At 43.9% G+C, this 20,581-nt stretch overlaps 1 protein-coding gene across 4 annotated transcripts in view; it reads right to left on the bottom strand.

The window, feature by feature from the left end:
* The window catches only part of CPEB2 (cytoplasmic polyadenylation element binding protein 2), a 97,112-nt gene that overhangs the window by 11,509 nt on the left and 65,022 nt on the right, over positions 1-20,581 (bottom strand). For all 4 annotated transcript variants that reach the window (XM_077280033.1, XM_077280031.1, XM_077280032.1 and 1 more), the window contains 2 exons: positions 7,228-7,398; positions 6,966-7,055 (listed from right to left, as the gene is read on the bottom strand). In XM_077280033.1, coding sequence (XP_077136148.1) covers positions 6,966-7,055; positions 7,228-7,398 — 261 coding nt within the window. The remainder of the gene's footprint in view (positions 1-6,965; positions 7,056-7,227; positions 7,399-20,581) is intronic.

The raw sequence follows: 20,581 nt of genomic DNA on the forward strand, positions 1-20,581 counted from the left end.
GCTGTCCCCCAGCCTGAAAAGGCCACATGGATCTGTTATAAATAAACTGAAATGTTTAAAATAACCCGTAAGTCAGTCACCTCCAGGTTGTCAGGGATTAGTCAAATAGTGTCACACAATTGCCCCAGTCGGCTTTTCCTGGATGCAAAACACAAGTTTGCCTTCCAGAGTGAAACCAGAGACAATGGCTGGCTCCGACCGCCGCGCTCCTCCTGCTTAAATATTTGCCTTTAGAAAAAAAAACAAAAAACACCCGCACTAATGTATCAGAACGAGCGTCCAGATGTGACATCGTTAGAATGCTGCCGATGACAACATTTACCATTCTACAAAATAGGTAAAAGATTTATAAAGTACGGATCTCCGATCATGGACCATAAAAAGTAAGCACTTAAAAATACCAATTGACATATCCCAAAAAATGACAACGAAGGGTGAGGCCGTGATAAAGGCAAATCACCTGCCAGTTTTTCCACTAAAATATCCCAATAATATAGGACAGATAAGAAACGTCCCTGTTGGCACAGGCCGAAATAGTCACATCATGATGCAAGTGAATATCATCGTTTCAAGGACTATGCTATGCTAAGGATTGTGCTGCAACACAAGAAAAACAGTATAGAAATCAAAGAGCAAAAAAACATAATAAATAATGAAGAAATGCAGATAGCCGAACACTAAACATCACATAGCAAACAGATACAAAAGATATGCGAGCTTGTCACGGGTCCTACAGAGCGGTAGCCACTTTTGCTGCCTTATCAGGGGCATTGTTTATTTTTAATATGATAATGGACAATTTTATAAGTGTTATTAAACATCATTATTTATTTGTCTTTTTGATCAAATTATTCCTCATTATTGGAGATTAGTGATGAGCGAACGTGCTGGGATAAGGTGCAGCTATTAATCATTTAGTTTCCTGCGTTACAGAATTGGAATGTATCCGAAAAAGACGGTTGCTATACTGTGGCTCCATGGGATATCAGATTTTTTTTTTTTTTTTTTTTTTTTTTTTTTTACACATCCACAGGCTTTAATGGGCGAGTCTCATCTGATTTATGGAAGAAACTAGTGCACGCTCAAATTTTTTCACACGCAGATTCGGTCAGTGAAAGAAATCTTTTAATCACATGGGTCCGAGTGTTGTCTGTTTTATTAAAGGATCAAAAATAAGGTCCTAATAATCAAGGCCTATTATCCTATTGTCCGGGATCTGATTTCAGCCACCTCTGTTGATCAGCTGAATGAAGGAGCCATGGTGCTCCAATGCTGTCCCCTTCTTTGTTTACCAGGCGCAGCCCCATTGATTTGGTAGGGATTGTGCCCGGTACTGTAGCTCAAGCCTCATTGTTCAGAATAGGTTGTGAGCTAAAGCACCAGCCACAGTCACAACTAAATCTGGTGGAGAGATACATTGCTCCATCCATTTAGTTGTCTGCTGGGTGTAACAGGATTTGACTCCTTAATGATTAGATATTGTCATCTTATCCTAAGTACTGTATATTACAGTTCTGGGATAGTCATTCAATCAACAATATCTACATGGTGCTGACAGTAAGGTGGTTTAGCAAGTGCTCAACAGAACACTGGGTGCTGGTCAAAAATAGGTTCTATATGGTTATTTTGGGTTGTCTTCTGGGCTGATTAGCCAAGGAACACCAGAGCATTGAGGCTGGTGCTCATTTTGGTACAAATCTGATGACTCTTGGTCAATCAAGTAGATAGGGGTCATAATTCACATATTGTGCCTAACTCTTCAGTGGTTTTGTAGGCGGGAGCTAAAGGCGTTTTTGGTCAATACAACAGCCCCTGCTCAATTGCATAACTATGAGCAACAGTTCAAAATTCCGTTCTCTAAAGCAAATCCCCTGCCATCTCGCTGATCAGTGCCGGTCCAATTACTGAAATCTTAGTTCATAAAACCACTTGTAATAACTGATATCAACATTTGCAAGAAAGTGATGAGAATTGGCAGGCAGACTTGTGATGGAAAGAGCAGAAAACTGCCTGCTCACTGTGAGATCTGTATTGGTGCCTGTCCTTCCCGTCTATGCTTCTGTCGCCTACTCTAGTTCTGTGTCCTCTAAGACTTGTAGTTCTGTCCAGGCTGGGAGTTAAGGAGTTAACTTCTGTCAGTATTTGCTCTCTCTTGTGTAGCCTGGGGCTGCAAGCTATTTAAGCTCCTGAAATCCTGCTGTCCACTGCCAGTTATAATTTGATTTGCTCTAGTGAACTCCTCTGTGCTTGCTCTTGAATTCCCAGTGAATATTTCTGATTCTTACCTCGCCTCCTTTGCTGACTAGTCTCCTGCCTTAAAGGGAATCTGTCACCTTAAATTGGCGGGCTATGCCCAATGTCCGGTCCGATGGGCGGTGTTTCGTCTTCTTTTCTCCACCCCAACCTTCCGCTGTCCGCAATATTTTTGTGAATTTAAGTAGGTGTCCTCCATAGTTGGCGCGTGCGCAATGCAATCTTGCCTCGCGCACGCACAGTATGCTTTGCCCAACTACGGGAAAAGCATTACTGCGTATGCGCCGGCACATTATGTCCCGGAAGTATTTCGCTGTGTTCCGGGACATAACGCGCCGGCGCATAATGCTTTTCGGCTTTGCCCGCAGTTGGGCAAAGCATACTGTGCGTGCGTGAGGCAAGATTGCATTGCGCACGTGTGAACTATGGTGGACACCTACTCAAATTCACCAAAATATTGCGGACAGCGGGGAAGGATGGGGAGGAGAAAAGAAGACGAAACACCACCCATCGGACCGGACACTGGGCATTTACATTGCCCGAGAATTTGAGGTGACAGATTCCCTTTAAGATACACATAGGTCTTGGTTCTGACCAGGTTAGCAGACCATTTATTCTTCCAGCCTGAACCTCCAGCCAGCAGCCGACTCCGGAGCCCAGTATAAGGTCTCGTTCAGTATTTTACATCAGTATTTGAAAGCCATAGGGTATGTTTCCACGTTCAGGATTGCATCAGGATTTACGTTCAGGATTGCATCTGGATTTGACGCAGGTAAAATCTGCACCTGAGGTCACTGGCAGGTCTCCTGCATTTTTTATGCGTTCTTGATGCGTTTTTTCATGCAGATTTGTGTGTGTTTTTGTAAGCTCAATAAAGATATATATATATATATATATATATATATATAAAATTGTGATGTCATTTCTTGTCCAACCTCTTCATTTACATACCCCATTGAAGAATATACACACACAGATATATAGATAGATAGATACGTTAGATGGATACAATAGATAGATAGATCTATCGTATTTGTCTATCTATCTATCGTATTTATCTATGGTATCTATCGATATATCTATTATCTACCGATATATCTATCTATCAATATATCTATATATAAATATAACGATAGATATATTGATAGATAGATAATACATAAATAGATAATAGATAGATACGATAGATAGATAGATAGATGAATATATTGATAGATAATGGATAGATAATAGATACATAGATAGATAGATACGATAGACATCTATCATATCTATCTATTGCATCCATCTATTGTATCCATCATATCTATCTATTGTATCCATCTATTGTATCCATCTATCGTATCTATCTATCGTATCTATCTATCGTATCTATCTATCGTATCTATCTATCGTATCTATCTATCGTATCTATCTATCGTATCTATCTATCTATCTATAAATATATCTATCTATAGATAGATATATCAATAGATATATCGATAGATAGATAATGATAGATAATAGATAAATAGATACGATAGATAGATACGATAGATAGATAATAGATAAATAGATGATTGATAGATAGAAACGATATATAGATACGATAGATGGATCACAAAAGCGAGAAACTCGGACGAGTCTCACATCTTAATACCCGGCACTGCCGTTGGCACTCAGGAGCGGAGCGTGCAGCTGCCATGTATTTCTATGCAGCTGCACGCTCCACACCCGAGTGCCGGCACCAGTGTCGGGTATTAAGATGCGAGACTCGTCCGAGTTTCTCGCATGTGTGATCCGGCCTTAAACAAAGACACACAAGAAATCTGCGTTAGGCCGGGGTCACACTCGCGAGAAACTCACAAGTCTCACGCTTCAATACCCGGCACTGCCACTGGCACTCGGGAGCGGAGCGTGCGGCTGCAAGTATTTCTATGCAGCTGAAAGCTATTTATTTATTATTACGCCGGCCTTAAAACGCAATGTTTAATTTAAAAAAAAAAAAAAAATGGACAAAAAAAATTGGCATGGGCTCCCGCACAATTTCCTGCACCAGAGATGGAAAGCCAGCGCCTGGGGGACTGATATTTGTAGCCTGTGAAGGGGTTAATACCCATGGAGCTTCCAAAGCTATGAATATCAGCCCGCAGCTGTCTGCATAGCCATTACTGGCTATAAAAATAGGGGGACCCCCCCCAAAAATGACATAGGGTCCCCCTATATTTTATAGCCAGAAAGGTTAAGCAGACCAGCTGCGGGCTGATATTCATAGCCTAGAGAGGGAAGTAGTTCAGGCACAAAGAACAATGAGCTTCACATGTTTGGATTAATTATCTCTTTTTCCAGCCTTTTCTGACTATTTAAGACCCTCCCCAAACTTGTGAACAGCACTCATACATGGTTAACATGGGAAAGACAAAGGAGCATTCCAAGGCCATCAGAGACAAGATCGTGGAGGGTCACAAGGCTGGCAAGGGGTACAAAACCCTTTCCAAGGAGTTGGGCCTACCTGTCTCCACTGTTGGGAGCATCATCCGGAAGTGGAAGGCTTATGGAACTACTGTTAGCCTTCCATGGCCTGGACAGCCTTTGAAAGTTTCCTCCCGTGCCGAGGCCAGGCTTGTCCGAAGAGTCAAGGCTAACCCAAGGACAACAAGGAAGGAGCTCCGGGAAGATCTCATGGCAGTGGGGACATTGGTTTCAGTCAATACCATAAGTAACGTACTCCACCGCAATGGTCTCCGTTCCAGACGAGCCCGTAAGGTACCTTTACTTTCAAAGCGTCATGTCAAGGCTCGTCTACAGTTTGCTCATGATCACTTGGAGGACTCTGAGACTGACTGGTTCAAGGTTCTCTGGTCTGATGAGACCAAGATCGAGATCTTTGGTGCCAACCATACACGTGACGTTTGGAGACTGGATGGCACTGCATGCGACCCCAAGAATACCATCCCTACAGTCAAGCATGGTGGTGGCAGCATCATGCTGTGGGGCTGTTTCTCAGCCAAGGGGCCTGGCCATCTGGTCCGCATCCATGGGAAGATGGATAGCACGGCCTACCTGGAGATTTTGGCCAAGAACCTCCGCTCCTCCATCAAGGATCTTAAGATGGGTCGTCATTTCATCTTCCAACAAGACAACGACCCAAAGCACACAGCCAAGAAAACCAAGGCCTGGTTCAAGAGGCAAAAAATCAAGGTGTTGCAGTGGCCTAGTCAGTCTCCTGACCTTAACCCAATTGAAAACTTGTGGAAGGAGCTCAAGATTAAAGTCCACATGAGACACCCAAAGAACCTAGATAACTTGGAGAAGATCTGCATGGAGGAGTGGGCCAAGATAACTCCAGAGACCTGTGCCGGCCTGATCAGGTCTTATAAAAGACGATTATTAGCTGTAATTGCAAACAAAGGTTATTCCACAAAATATTAAACCTAGGGGTTGAATAATAATTGACCCACACTTATGTTTAAAATTTATAAAAATTTAACTGAGCAACAAAACTTTTTGGTTTGTAAGATTTATGCATCTGTTAATAAATCCTGCTCTTGTTTGAAGTTTGAAGGCTCTAACTTATTTGCATCTTATTAAACCTGCTAAATCTGCAGGGGGTTGAATACTACTTGTAGGCACTGTATGTATTGTATGTACTGTATGTATGTATGTTATGAATGTTGCATGTTCTGTATGTACAGTATGTTGCATGTCGTATGTCACATGTGGTATGTCGCACGTCGCATGCAGCATGTTGCCTTCCGCACGTCACATGTCGCACATCGCATGCAGCATGTTGCATGTCGCATGTGACATGTTGCATGTCATATGTTACACGTCACATGTTGTATGTCGCATGTCGCACGCAGCATGTTGCATGTCGCATGTGACATGTTGCATGTCGTATGTTGCACGTCGCAGGTCGTATGTCGCATGTTGTATGGTGTATGTTGTGTGTTGTATGGTGTATGTTGTATGGTGTATGTGCACACATGCCTGACATCCAGATGTAGCAGAGCCTGTAGATGATCGCCAGAGATAACTCTCCAGCGATCACCTACACTACAGCGTTCTCAGCTGATCAGCTGTTTGTGAGAACCAGACTAGTGACCGGAGATAACCATCGTCACGCGCACGGCAGTTTTCGCGATAAGATAAGATATTGAGAGAACTGCAGTGGACGAGGGACTTCCGGCGGCGGGACATGTGAGCTGGCAGACATGCGTAGTAAGCTGCGGTTTTATCGCATCTATGATACATTTACGGAGCGTCGCCGCATAGTAAACAGACATGCTGCGTTCTGAAAAGACGCGCCGCATGTCCGTTTACGCAGGTCTGCCGCCTGCGTGTTTTACCGCATAGTGGAGACCGGATTTCATGAAATCCCCTCCACTATGCTGTAACATCTGGACGCTGCGTGTTTAACGCTGCGGCTCTACGCAGCGTTTCCTGAATGTGGAAACACCCCTAATCAGGAGAGGAACAATCTGAGGAAAAAAGTATAATATAAACACGTCACCCACTCCTGGTTTTGGCTTACAAATACTGACCAAAAAACTGAACGTGTGAACGTATCCTAAGTCCAGATCCCTATGCAGGAGATAAAGGGTGAAGGCTCGGGCAACCTCGGAGAAAACAGATTGGCTTGGGCTAAGCCTGTCCGTGGTAGCAATTTTAGTTCTGACAGGTGGTTTTTTTTGTCAATTATCTATGTTTATAGAGAAAAATCATCAAATTACCTTTTGGTGGAAAGTACGATTTGCTTTCTGCCTTGTGTGGCCAATCAACCACCAGGGGACCAAACCGACGGAAACTGGCAGTGATCTCGTCTGAAAAGAGACGCAACAATTAAAAACTACTAAATAATGTAATTAGCAGAGTCAGAAAAGGGCACAATGCATAATCCACTGCGCGAAATAATGACATAATAAGAGGCTAGTCTAGAAAATAGATAAAAAGTGGTAAAGAAACACGACAAATAAAAATACACCAACATCCCACCTTCATCTATATCGGGCGGCAGTCCTCCGACAAACACCTTTCTTGAAAAACGCTCAATCCGTTCTCCATTCTGATGTCCAGTGTAGCAATTGGGGGAATTCAGAACGCCGACTTGGTCATTATGGCCGTCATCAAGCAAACCGTCATCTATCGGGAAGAGGGAGGAACGACCTGCAGGAAACAACGAGGAGAGTTACGCGTCTACCTCATCGGCCATGTATCGTAGTTTCTACATATAGGGCCAATCTATTTCTCCAATCAGGAAAGTGACAACTTTTCCAAGACAGATATGTTGAGTGGAGAAGTTGTCACTTTTCAGCTTCATTCCGATATCTAGGATTTGGAAATTCTTCACTTCTTCAGTACTATTATAATAGGTCGTCCTTTTTGGACAATTTTTTTTTGCATTTGCTTTCTCTTCCAAAAACAATAACTTTTTGTTATTGTTCCACTGACATTTGACATTGATTTATTTGTGGGATGAGCTGTAGTTTTGTACGGCATCATTCATTTTAGCATATGATGTTATGAAATAGGGGAAAAAAATCCAATTAAAAAAAATTGCAATTCTGCCATTGCTTTTTGGGTTTTGTTTAAACGACATTTTCATTGCTCGGTAAAAAAAAAAAAAAAAAAACGGACCTGGAAATATAATTCTACAGATCAGTATGATTATGGAGATACCAACTTTTTATAGTTTATTTAATGGTTTAAAATATTGTGTACTTTAAAAAAAAAAAAAAAAAAAAATTAGTTTTGTGTTACCATTTTCTGAGATCCATGACTGTTATTTTTCTGTTGATGGAGGTGTATGAGGGCTTGCTTTTTGCGTGGTGAGCTGCAGTTTTTATTGGCATCACTTTGAGGTACATACAATGTTTTGATCTCGCGTTTTTTTCTTTCCATCTTTGAGAATGTGGGTTGACTGAAGAATGCCAATCCAGGCATGTCAATTAATTTGTTTAGAACATTTACTTTATGGAATAATTAATTTTGTATTCTCATAAATTAGACTTTTTGAGACCTGGCGCTATCCCATATTTCAATTTTTTTGGGTGGGATTAGAAAAAAGGAGGATAGTAAAACTTTTCCAGTTCTTGGATTAACCATCACTTAGTTTTCTTTTTAGTCACCCTACAAAGATTGCGGCAATAGGGCCTTCAAAACTATTTCAGGGTGTCAATTGGTTCCTGAAGGATTGGAAGCATCTAAATGACATCAGCGATAGCTCCGGGTACTGCTATTAGAGACAGGTGCTGGCTGTGTAACACAGCTGGCGCCTACAATGTATGGAAGGCATGATACTAGGCATTAGCGGACAGGGGAAGTTCGGATTCATCAGGTTTGACCGAACTTTTGCCCAAAATTTGGTTCTGGTACAGAACTCTACCCAAACTTCCAGAGAAGTCTGTGTTCAGAGTTCAGCACCAAACACTAGCTGTCCGATACAACCCCGAACTTTAAAGTTCGGGTTCACTCATCTCTACTTGATACCAATGCATCAAATTTCATACTAAAATGTTGAACATGACATGATTTTTAACCTAAAGCTCACACAAAATTGTGGGTGTAAACGGTTTGGGACATCTTCTTTAGAGGAATGAAACCAAAACCAAAGAAATGGGCCGGCACACCTGTTGGTATAAGGTCAATGTCTAGGTGCACATTCAGACTGTGGCCATTAACAGAACCCCAACATGTGTGCGCCAGCCCATTTGTTTGCATCAGCTGTAGTTCCTTGTACATATAGGGGAGGTCCCCCCATTTTTGGGATGTGCATCTTGTCTATATAGCTTTCCACGGGCAAGTGCAAAACAGTCAGACCTGGGTCCTGCTCTGCCCCCGTCTATTGAGCCTTCCTCCATAGGGAGGTGAAATACAAGAGATAGGACCATCCTGACTGGGTACACCTTGTCGTGGTGGGAGGGCTTTTATGCTTTTTCGGTCAAAATAGTGTCAATTAAGTACCCTATGTTATTTATATAGAATCCTAGAAAGTCAGAGTTGGAAGGTCCTCCAGGGTCATCGTGTCCAAGCCCCTGCTCAATGCAGGATTCACTAAACCATCTCTGACAGATGTCTGTCCTGTTAGAATCTATTTCGTTTTGACCATCCGCCATCTTGTTGTGGTGTTTTGGCTGCTGGTCTTTTTCCTCTGGTGCTGGGTTTGTCCTAGGTCAGGTGATTGCATCACCCTTTATTAAGAAAAAACAAAGTCCAGCTCACCATATCGACATTCCCGGAGGCTCGGAGCACGGAACCGCTGTGTCAGGGCGTAGGCAAACATAAAAGGAAAAGAATCCAGCTCAACGATGCATCCTGTAGGTCTTCGTTTGAGTCTAGCCTAGGAAACGTCAGTGGGTGTATTCACAAGGAATAGGTTGCCCACTCCATCGTAGGCTTTCAGCCTAGTCCTAGTACAGGGTCAGCTTTACCCCCCTTCTACCCTAGCCCTGAGATGCAGATCCGTAACATGTCCAGCCTCTGTTTGAAGACTTCCATTGAAGGAGAACTCACCACCTCTCGTGGCAGCCTGTTCCTCTCACTGATCGCCCTCACTGTCAAAAAGTTTTTTCTAATATCTAATCTGTATCTTCTCCCTTTCTCTTTCATTCTGTTGCTTATAGAATCATAGAAACATGTATTATTACTATTATTATTAGGTTATTTGCTCCTTGTTTTTATCCTAGGTTTTAGCAGAACTCAGCAGCAAGTGTTCAAGTTCCCTGCAGCGTCACTACGAGGGAAATGAAGTATTAATCGGTTCCCGCTAAAATCAATGAGGGACAATCTTTGTATACGAGACCCTCTTTATTAAACAAAAATCTCTCATAGGGTATTTCAACATAGTTTAGTCAACCAGTTTTAGGATAAGAATAATGGATTAGAACAATAAAGCAATTTCAATATTTTTGCAACTTTTCAGTATGGGACTAAAAGTAATGCGAGTACGGATTGTGCGGCACCGCGATTTAGAGGTCAGCACTGTCGTTTTGAGCCTGTAATATGCTTCATCGTATGATTTTGGACTTATAGGGTAAATATATTTCAGGCCCCCCTGGATCAATATGTGGACACCTTATAAATACCATAAAATAAGAGCAATCTTAGCACAGACAGAGGTAATAGAACTAAGCAGATAGATGGGTTTTCACGTTCTGCAATATGGTGCTGAGGTGAGCAAAACATTGCAGGTCGATCCGTATAAAGGTTAACGAACCAATAATGAAAACGCCATGATGGCCCCCAGTTTTACAACACTCAATTACATTCTACCGGGAAGCTTCATTACATTAAATCAGGAGGGACCCATATAGTTCAAAGGACGCCATTATCACAGCGTCGGAATGGTGCCGAGCTGTAGCCGCAGAATAAATGCCGCCATCGCATTGTAAGCGGACATGCAGGTAGCCGGACTGACTGATGAATTACCATACACTGCCATCAATTATACAGCAGGCATTTTATGCACTGCTACTGAATATCATGACACGTCAACCTGCTCGAGACATATGGAAGTCACCAAATTTCACAAAATATTAAATGTACGAGTTTGTATGTTCTCCCTGTGTTTGTGTGGGTTTCCTCCGGGTTCTCCGGTTTCCTCCCACACTCCAAACACATACTGATAGGGAATCTATAATGTGAGCCCCAATGGGGACAGCGATGATGTCTGTAAAGTGCTGTGTAAGTAAAGAACATAAATTAATAGCTACGCCACTCCTCTGCGTCAGCCATAACGAGAGGGGTGGCTTAGCTCTTGAGCCGAGACTGACAGATGGCCTCCTTTATCCCATCTCGGGTCACAGGAGTTGGAAAGATTTGCTTTAATGTGCTGACACCGAAACAAAACTCAGAGGGGTACTGACGCCAACACTGGCTGTCATTTTTAAACAATGAAGTATATTAATAAGTTTAGATTATATATATATATATATATATATATATATATATATATATATATATATATATATATAATCTAAACTTATTTATATATTACATTATATCTTATTTCACAAATATTTTTCTTCTGCCGGACGAGCCCTTTAAAGGGAATCTGTCACAAAGGTTTTGTGATCTAATCTGAGAGCGACATGATGTAGAGACAGAGACGCTGATTCCAGCGATGTATGACTTACTGGGCTGCTAGCTGTAGTTTTGCTAAAATCACTTATCAGCAGGAGATGATTACTAGAGAACTAGTAAACCTGCTGCCACGGAGTCCTCTCTACAACCACGCCCCCCACCACTGATTGGCAGCACACAAAAAAAACGGCCAATCAGTACTGTGGGCGGGGTTATACAGAGCTCAGCATTCAAGAGCACTGGTAGATGTACAGAAGATAAAACAGGGATTTCATCAAAACTGCAGCAAGCAGCCAGGTAAGTGACACATCGCTGGAATCAGGATCTCTGTCTCTACATTATGCTCTCAGATGGGCTACCAAAAACCGGTTGAAAGATTCCCTTTAAGGGGCCAAACAACAAACTATTTGTCCATTGGATGACAAGGCAGGTAGCGAGTCCTAATCTTTAACAGGACCTAACCTTTTGGTTGGAATCTGAAGCGCTGCCAGCAGCTTAAAACCTGAAAGAAGTTTTAATTCTGGCCATTTGTCAGGAAGCTTTGGATGAAACAGATGGGGCTAGAATTTCAGAGACCTGCCCCCCAATGCACATTCTGACTGTGAACGAGTTACCAGCTGTAGCAGAAGAATCCCATCCATAGCAAGTGTCTAATGCTTGGAAAACACGTTCTGCTAAATTTATAACCCACAAGGAACCGTCACCATGCGGAGAGCAAGTGATGGCTAGGACTGCACCCCCAGAGTGTGAAGGCCTCCGGAACTGTGGTTTTTGTGGTCTGATACCACCAGAGAGCCCTTCCCATGAACTGGCTCCAAGACACAAAAGAGAAGATGTAGCGAGGGTGAGGAACGTCATCATCTTATAAGGATACTTCCATACAGTGTCTCTGGGCTGTGACTGTCCGAAACATACACCAGACATTAGCATGTGTGGTCCGCACCCCAGATGGGGGGGTGACATTTGCTCCAGCTGCTTCAGACTCCCTTTTATTCCATCCCAATGGGACTGCAATCCTTGAGGTCAAGCACCGGCAATGTACTGGCAAATTCCAAGACTTCCTTTCTTAGATACTTATTTTCGACTTAGAAAAATTCAATTTTTTTTAAAAAAGGAACATACATTTAACCCCTTCCCGCCATGGCCAATTTCCTCTTTTGTGCTTCAGTTTATTTCCTCTTTTTGCCAGAGCCATAGCCATCTCACTTTTTTTTAATCCACATAGCCGTAATACAGACTTGATTTTTTTTTGTGACACCAATCACTAACAGGCAGGAAAAAGAAATTCCAGTTGGAGCGAAATAGTGAAAAAAAACCCACACAATTCCACCATTTTCTTGGGTATCACATTTACAACATTCATTGACTTGTGGACATAATTCTTCAGGTCGGTATGATTACATTTACACCAAACTTGTATTGTTTCTTTTAAGTTTTAGTTGTTACAAAAATTCAGAACTTTGCAAAAAATAAAAAATTGTTTTGTGTCTCCATTTTCCGAGATCCTTAAGTTTTTTTTTTATTGTTCTGTCGACAGAAATGTGTGAAGGCCTGCTTATTGCTGGGCGATCTGACGTTTTTATTGATTACAAACAGTGTTTTGATCTTTTTACTTTTCAATCTTAAAATATGTTAAAGTTCCATTTTGTTTAGTTCTCCTAGGGGGACTTGAACTGCTATTGTTTGCTTGTACTCTATACTACAGTACTTCAGTATCATGGTCTAGTATGAGCACTAGTGAGGAGCGAATGTGCTCGGATAAGGTGTTATTCGAGTGTGCCGAGTGTCTTCGGTGTGCTCGAATAATATGTTCGAGTCCCCGCGGCTACATGCTGTTAGGCAGCCGCAACACCTGCAGGGATTGTCTAACAAACAGGCAAATCCCTGCATGTCTTACGGCTGACGAACAGCCACGAGACATCCATCCGCGGGGACTCAAACATAATTTTCAAGTACGCCGAAGACACTCAGCACACTCGAATAACACCTTATCTGAGTACGTTCACTTTTCACTAATGAGCACTAAGAAGGAAACCCTATCAGTGACTGACAGCGGCATTTACATAGTCCGAGCTTCACTCCTGCTCGGCCCTCATTCACATTTACGTCATTTGACATATGCTAAGGTTTTAAATACCAGAGGCTAGGACTGTCCCGAATAGGGTCACCGTGACATGGTGGAATGGCTTTTCCTTTTTTTTTTTAATCAAAATTATGTTAACTAAGTTCTCTGTGCTATTTTCATGCACTATTGTTATTTATTCACTGCGGGGTATTAGCTCGTTTTTGTTTTTATCTTTGGCTTTGCTAATTCGAGTTAGTGGCCGGAGTTCTTTTTTTTTTTTTTAACAGTGATTAAAATTAAAAAATAAATGTAAGTTCAGCTTTTTCCTTCCCTGCTTCCAAGATTCACAGCTTTTTCATTTTTCCATTTATTTAGTCGTAACAAGGCATTTTTTTTGTTTGATTTTTTTTAGGGGATAATTGATAGTTCTGAGTGACGCTGTTCACTTTACTATATACGTACTGAGAAACCGGAGATTCAACAGCAGTGAACCCCTCCCCCACAATTCCGCCATTGTGTTTTAGTCTTTATGGCATTCATTGGATGTGAGTGATGCTTCAGATTAGTGGTGCAATTACAGCGATATATATATATATATATATATATATATATATATATATATATATATATATATATATATATATATATATATATATATATATATATATATATATATATATATATATACACTCACCGGCCACTTTATTAGGTACACCATGCTAGTAACGGGTTGGACCCCCTTTTGCCTTCAGAACTGCCTCAATTCTTCGTGGCATAGATTCAACAAGGTGCTGGAAGCATTCCTCAGAGATTTTGGTCCATATTGACATGATGGCATCACACAGTTGCCGCAGATTTGTCGGCTGCACATCCCAAAGATGCTCCATACAAGGCAGGATGGATCCATGCTTTCATGTTGTTTACGCCAAATTCTGACCCTACCATCCGAATGTCGCAGCAGAAATCGAGACTCATCAGACCAAGCAACGTTTTTCCAATCTTCTACTGTCCAATTTCGATGAGCTTGTGCAAATTGTAGCCTCAGTTTCCTGTTCTTAGCTGAAAGGAGTGGTACCCGGTGTGGTCTTCTGCTGCTGTAGCCCATCTGCCTCAAAGTTCGACGCACTGTGCGTTCAGAGATGCTCTTAGGCCTACCTTGGTTGTAACGGGTGGCGATTTGAGTCACTGTTGCCTTTCTATCAGCTCGAACCAGTCTGCCCATTCTCCTCTGACCTCTGGCATCAACAAGGCATTTCCGCCCACAGAACTGCCGCTCACTGGATTTTTTTTCTTTTTCGGACCATTCTCTGTAAACCCTAGAGATGGTTGTGCGTGAAAATCCCAGTAGATCAGCAGTTTCTGAAATACTCAGACCAGCCCTTCTGGCACCAACAACCATGCCACGTTCAAAGGCACTCAAATCACCTTTCTTCCCCATACTGATGCTCGGTTTGAACTGCAGGAGATTGTCTTGACCATGTCTACATGCCTAAATGCACTGAGTTGCCGCCATGTGATTGGCTGATTAGAAATTAAGTGTTAACAAGAAGTTGGACAGGTGTACCTAATAAAGTGGCCAGTGAGTGTATATATGTATATATCTATATATATATCTATATATATATATATATATATCTATATATCTATATATATATATCTATATATATATATATATATATATATATATATATATATATATATATATATATATATATATATATATATATATATATATATATATATATATATATATATATATATCTCTATCTATCTATCTATCTATCTATCTATCTATCTATCTATATACACACACACACACATACATACATACATACATACATACATATACATACACGCGCACACTCAAAAAAAGGAAAAGCAGCAAAAAATAATTGAAAAAAGTGGACTTTAATGCCTGAACGGCGTGGCAACGTTTCGGATGTGTTATCCTTTGTCAAGCCTTGGCAGGCATTAAAGTCCACTTTTTTTCAATTATTTTGTGCTGCTTTTCCTTTTTTGTATCTAATATATAATTGCCTAGAATACTACTTCCTGCAATTTGTGCCAACTTCCGTGGCTTTGTCCGGAGCTAATGTCCGGAGATAATGTCCGGAGCTAATGTCCGGAGCTAATGTCCGGAGCTAATGTCCGGAGATAAGTGACGTCACCAGTGTCCTACACCCAGGCAGAGCACAGGGGCCCCAGGCAGCATATGGGGCCCCAGGCAGAGCACAGTGGCCCCAGGCAGAGCACAGGGGCCCCAGGCAGAACATGGGGCCCCAGGCAGAGCACGGGGCCCCAGGCAGAGCACAGGGGCCCCAGGCAGAGCACAGGGGCCCCAGGCAGCATATGGGGCCCCAGGCAGAGCACAGGGGCCCCAGGCAGAGCACAGGGGCCACAGGCAGCATATGGGGCCCCAGGCAGAGCACAGGGGCCCCAGGCAGCATATGGGGCCCCAGGCAGAGCACAGTGGCCCCAGGCAGAGCACAGGGGCCCCAGGCAGAACATGGGGCCCCAGGCAGAGCACAGGGGCCCCAGGCAGAGTACAGGGGCCCCAGGCAGCATATGAGGCCCCAGGCAGAGCACAGGGGCCCCAGGCAGCATATGGGGCCCCAGGCAGAGCACAGGGGCCCCAGGCAGCATATGGGGCCCCAGGCAGAGCACAGTGGCCCCAGGCAGAGCACAGTGTCCCCAGGCAGAGCACAGGGGCCCCAGGCAGCATATGGGGCCCCAGGCAGAGCACAGTGGTCCCAGGCAGAGCACAGGGGCCCCAGGCAGCTTATGGGGCCCCAGGCAGAGCACAGTGGCCCCAGGCAGAACATGGGGCCCCAGGCAGAGCACAGGGGCCCCAGGCAGAGCACAGGGGCCCCAGGCAGAGCACAGGGGCCCCAGGCAGAGCACAGGGGCCCCAGGCAGCATATGGGGCCCCAGGCAGAGCACAGGGGCCCCAGGCAGCATATGGGGCCCCAGGCAGAGCACACACCAAATCGGAGGCCGAGGGGCCCCGCAAACCAAATCGGAGGCCGAGGGGCCCCGCCAACCAAATCGGAGGCCGAGGAGCCCTGCCCACCAAACCGAAGGCCGAGCGGCCCCGCCCACCAAAGCGGAGGCCGAGGGTCTCCGCCCACCAAATCGGAGGCCGAGGGTCCCCGCCTACCAAATTGGAGGCCGAGGGTCCCCGCCCACCAAATTGGAGGCCGAGGGGCCCCGCCCACCAAATTGGAGGCCGAGGGGCCCCGCCTACCAAATCGGAGGCCGGGGGTCCCCGCCCTCCAAATCGGAGGCCGAGGGTCCCCGCCCACCAAATCGGAGGCCGAGGGTCCCCGCCCACCAAATCGGAGGCCGAGGGTCCCCGCCCACCAAATCGGAGGCCGAGGAGCCCCGCCCACCAAATCGAAGGCCGAGCGGCCCCGCCCACCAAAGCGGAGGCAGAGGGACCCCGCCCACCAAATCGGAGGCCGTGGGGCCCCGCCAACCAAATCGGAGGCTGAGGGTCCCCGCCCACCAAATTATTCTTACATTTGAATAAATAAAGTATATATGGATTCTAGACTCCCGATTCTTTAGAATCGGGCTGCCATCTAGTATATATATATTTTTAGATCTTATTAAAAAAAATGTAGACCTGGGCAGCATGGTGGCTCAGTGGTTAGCACAGTAGCCTTGCAGTACTCCGGTTTCCTCCCACACTCCATAGACATACTGATAGGTAATCTAGATTGTGAGCTCCAATGGGGACAGTGATGACGATGACTAAAGTATTGTGGAATGAATGGTGCTATAAAAGTGGGTAAAATAAATAAATTCACTTTGTTACAAATGATATGTTTATTTGATTTGAGTCTCCATTTTCTGAGACCTGTAACTTTTTACTTCCGTTAAAGGAGCAGTTTGAGGACTTGCTATTTGTGCATCAAGCTGTAGTTTTCATGGATACCAATTTGGAGTACATGCAACATTTCGCTAATTACACGGTGGCTCATTGGTTAGCACTATAGTTTTTCAACCCTGGGATCCTGGGTTCAAATTCCACCAAGGACAACATCAGCAAGGAGTTTGCATGTTCTCAATGTGTTTGCGTGGGTTTCCTCTGGGTATTCCAGTTTCCTCCCACACTCCAAACACATACTGATAGGGAATCTAAATTGTGAGCCCCAACGGGGACAGTGATGAGGTCTGTAAAGCGCTGCGGAATAAGATAGCGTTATACATGCAATGCATAATCAATAAATACAGTAAACAAATAAATCCATTTCAAGAAAAGGGTGTGATTTACATGTATTCTATCTTTTATAAAAATGTGTTTTAGGCTATGTGCACAAGTCAGGATTTCTTGCAGAAATTTCCTGACAAAAAAACGGACATTTCTGCCAGAAATCCGCATGCGTTTTTTTCGTTTTGTTTGTGCGTTTTTTACGCGTTTGTTAATTTTTTGCGCGTTTTCTTCCAATGCATTAAATAGCGGGAAAAACGCAAAAAATCCGCAAAATTAATGAACATGCTGCTTTTTTTACCGTGATGCGTTTTTTTTGTGGAAAAAAAACGCATCATGTGCACAAAAATTGCCGAATGTATTCTAAATTATATGCATCCTATGTTTGAGTTTTTTTATGCGTTATCGTGAAAAAAACACGAAAATTCCTGAACGTGTGCACACACCCTAAGGGTAAGTTTCCACGTTCAGGATGGCCGGCGCTTTGGACGGAGCAGAAAACTCGCTCCGCCCAAAGCGCCGCCCCCTTCTGTAGATGCGATGATGCCGGATGTGTTCATTGCACACATCCGGAATCATCGCACCCCACACATAGGGCCCTGTGTTTTACCTTGCGGTGGCGCAGCGTCGCCGCAAGGTAAACGGACATGCTGCGTTCTAAAAAGACGCGCCGCATGTCCGGAAATGCAGGGCCGCCGGGTGCGTGTTACCACCCATAGTGGAGATGGGATTTCAGGAAATCCCCTCCACTATGCTGTAACATCTGGACGCTGCGAATTGATCGCTGCGGCTCTGCACAGCGTTCAATCCGCAGCTATTCCGGATGTAATATGGCCCGTGGACACATACCCTAAATGTTATTGATACTTTTCATTAGTTCCCTCAGAGGCCTTGAACCCCTATACATTTCTAACACTTCAGCATTGCTGTGTATTACATTGACGATCTGCGCTGAAGTCTAGCCTCTGGCAGAGTTGCTTTTTTATTGCATTTTTTGGAGGGAGCAGCTTTTAGGCTATGTGCACATGTAGGAAGGGTCCTCTGTGGGTTTTCCCGCAGCGGATTTGATAAATCTGCAGGGCAAAACCGCTGCGGTTATCCCTGCAGATTTATCGCGGTTTGTCTTGCGGTTTCCGCTGCGGGTTTACTCCTGCACTTGTTTTACTATTGATGCTGCATATGCAGCATCAATAGTAATGTTAAAAATAATTTAAAAAATGGTTATACTCACCCTCTGACGTCCCGATCTCCTCGGCGCTGCACGCGGCGGTCCGGTTCCAAAGATGCTATGCGAGAAGGACCTTCGTGATGTCACGGCCATGTGACCGCGACGTCATCGCAGGTCCTGCTCGCATAGCAACCCTGCGACCGGACGGCCTCGTGCAGCGCTGAGAGGCGGGAGGACTTCAGAGGCCATCAGAAGGTGAGTATATCATTATTTTTAATTTTTATTTTTTTTTACACAAATATGGTTCCCAGGTTCCACCCCGGGTACCATCCGCACATGATCCGCTTACTTCCCGCATGGTGGGCATAGCCCCATGCGGGAAGTAAGCGGATCAATGCTTTCCTATGTGTGCAGAATCGCCGCGATTCCGCACAAAGTGACATGCTGCGGATTGTAAACCGCTGCGTTCCCGCGCGTTTTTTTTTCCGCAGAATGTGCACAGCGTTTTTGGTTTCCCATAGGTTTACATTGAACTGTAAACTCATGGGAAACTGCTGCGGACCCGCAGCTGCAGAAACGCTGCGGATCCGCAGCAAAATCCGCAACATGTGCACATATCCTTATGGTCTGTCATCAGAAAATGGCCTTTCGTTTGTGTTTTTTAACACAAACGAAAGGCCATTTTCTGATGACACAAAATTTTTATTTTTATACCACCAACATATTCCGCAGCACTTTACAATTTTAGAGGGGACTTGTACAGACAATAATGACATTACAGAATAAGCATAACTCAGATATCTAACGGAGTGAGGACCCTGCTGCTCGCAAGATTACAATCTATGAGGAAATAGGGGGGGACACGAAAGGTACTGTAAATTATTAAATGTGCTGATATTGTATGATACAGCCATTATATACTAAATAGGGTCAGCACATAGCGTCACCAGCCAGAATATGTACAGTACAGACACAAAGAGCTACTAAGTGTATGAACAGATGTTACGTGGGTAATGATTTTGAAGAAACTTCTGTATAGGCCAAATAATGATAGTTTGATAAGCGAGGTGAGGCGATAGGCCAGTCTAAAGAAATATGTTTTTAGGCCACACTGTGGGTATTGATTGGAAATTAATCGAACTGCCCTGGGTAGTGCATTCCAGAGAACTGGTGAAGCTCGCGAGAAGTCTCGGAGACGGGTCTGGGAGTTCGGATTATTGAGGATTTTAGTTTTAAGTCATCAGCAGAACTGAGGGAATGGGTAGGGTGGTAGATTGAAACGAGAGAGGAGGTGTAGGGTGGTGCTGAACCGTGGAGAGCTATGTGGGTGAGTGATAAATTTATATTGAATTCTATATTGGATGGGTAACCAGTAGGGATGAGCGAATATACTTGTTACTTGAGATTTCTCGAGCACACTCGGGGGTCCTCAAAGTATTTTTTAGTGCTCGGAGATTTAGTTTTTCTCGCCGCTGAATGATTTACATCTGTTAGCCAGCATAAGTACATGTGGGGGTTGCCTGGTTGCTAGGGAATCCCCACATGTACTTATGCTGGCTAACAGATGTAAATCATTCAGCTGCGGCAAGAAAAACTAAATCTCCGAGCACTAAAAAAAATACTCGGAGGACCCCCGAGCGTGCTCGAGAAATCTCGAGTAACGAGTATATTCGCTCATCAGTAGTAACCTGTGCAATGACTGGCACAGGGAAGAGGCATCGGTGTAACGGTTGGTGAAGAGTATGATCCTGACTGCTGCATTTAGGAGGATTGGAGAGGGGAGAGATTAGTAAAAGGGAGACTGATTAGTAAAGAGTTGCAA

The sequence above is a fragment of the Ranitomeya variabilis genome, chromosome 1, assembly GCF_051348905.1.
Source record: "Ranitomeya variabilis isolate aRanVar5 chromosome 1, aRanVar5.hap1, whole genome shotgun sequence".
Lineage (NCBI taxonomy): Eukaryota > Metazoa > Chordata > Amphibia > Anura > Dendrobatidae > Ranitomeya > Ranitomeya variabilis.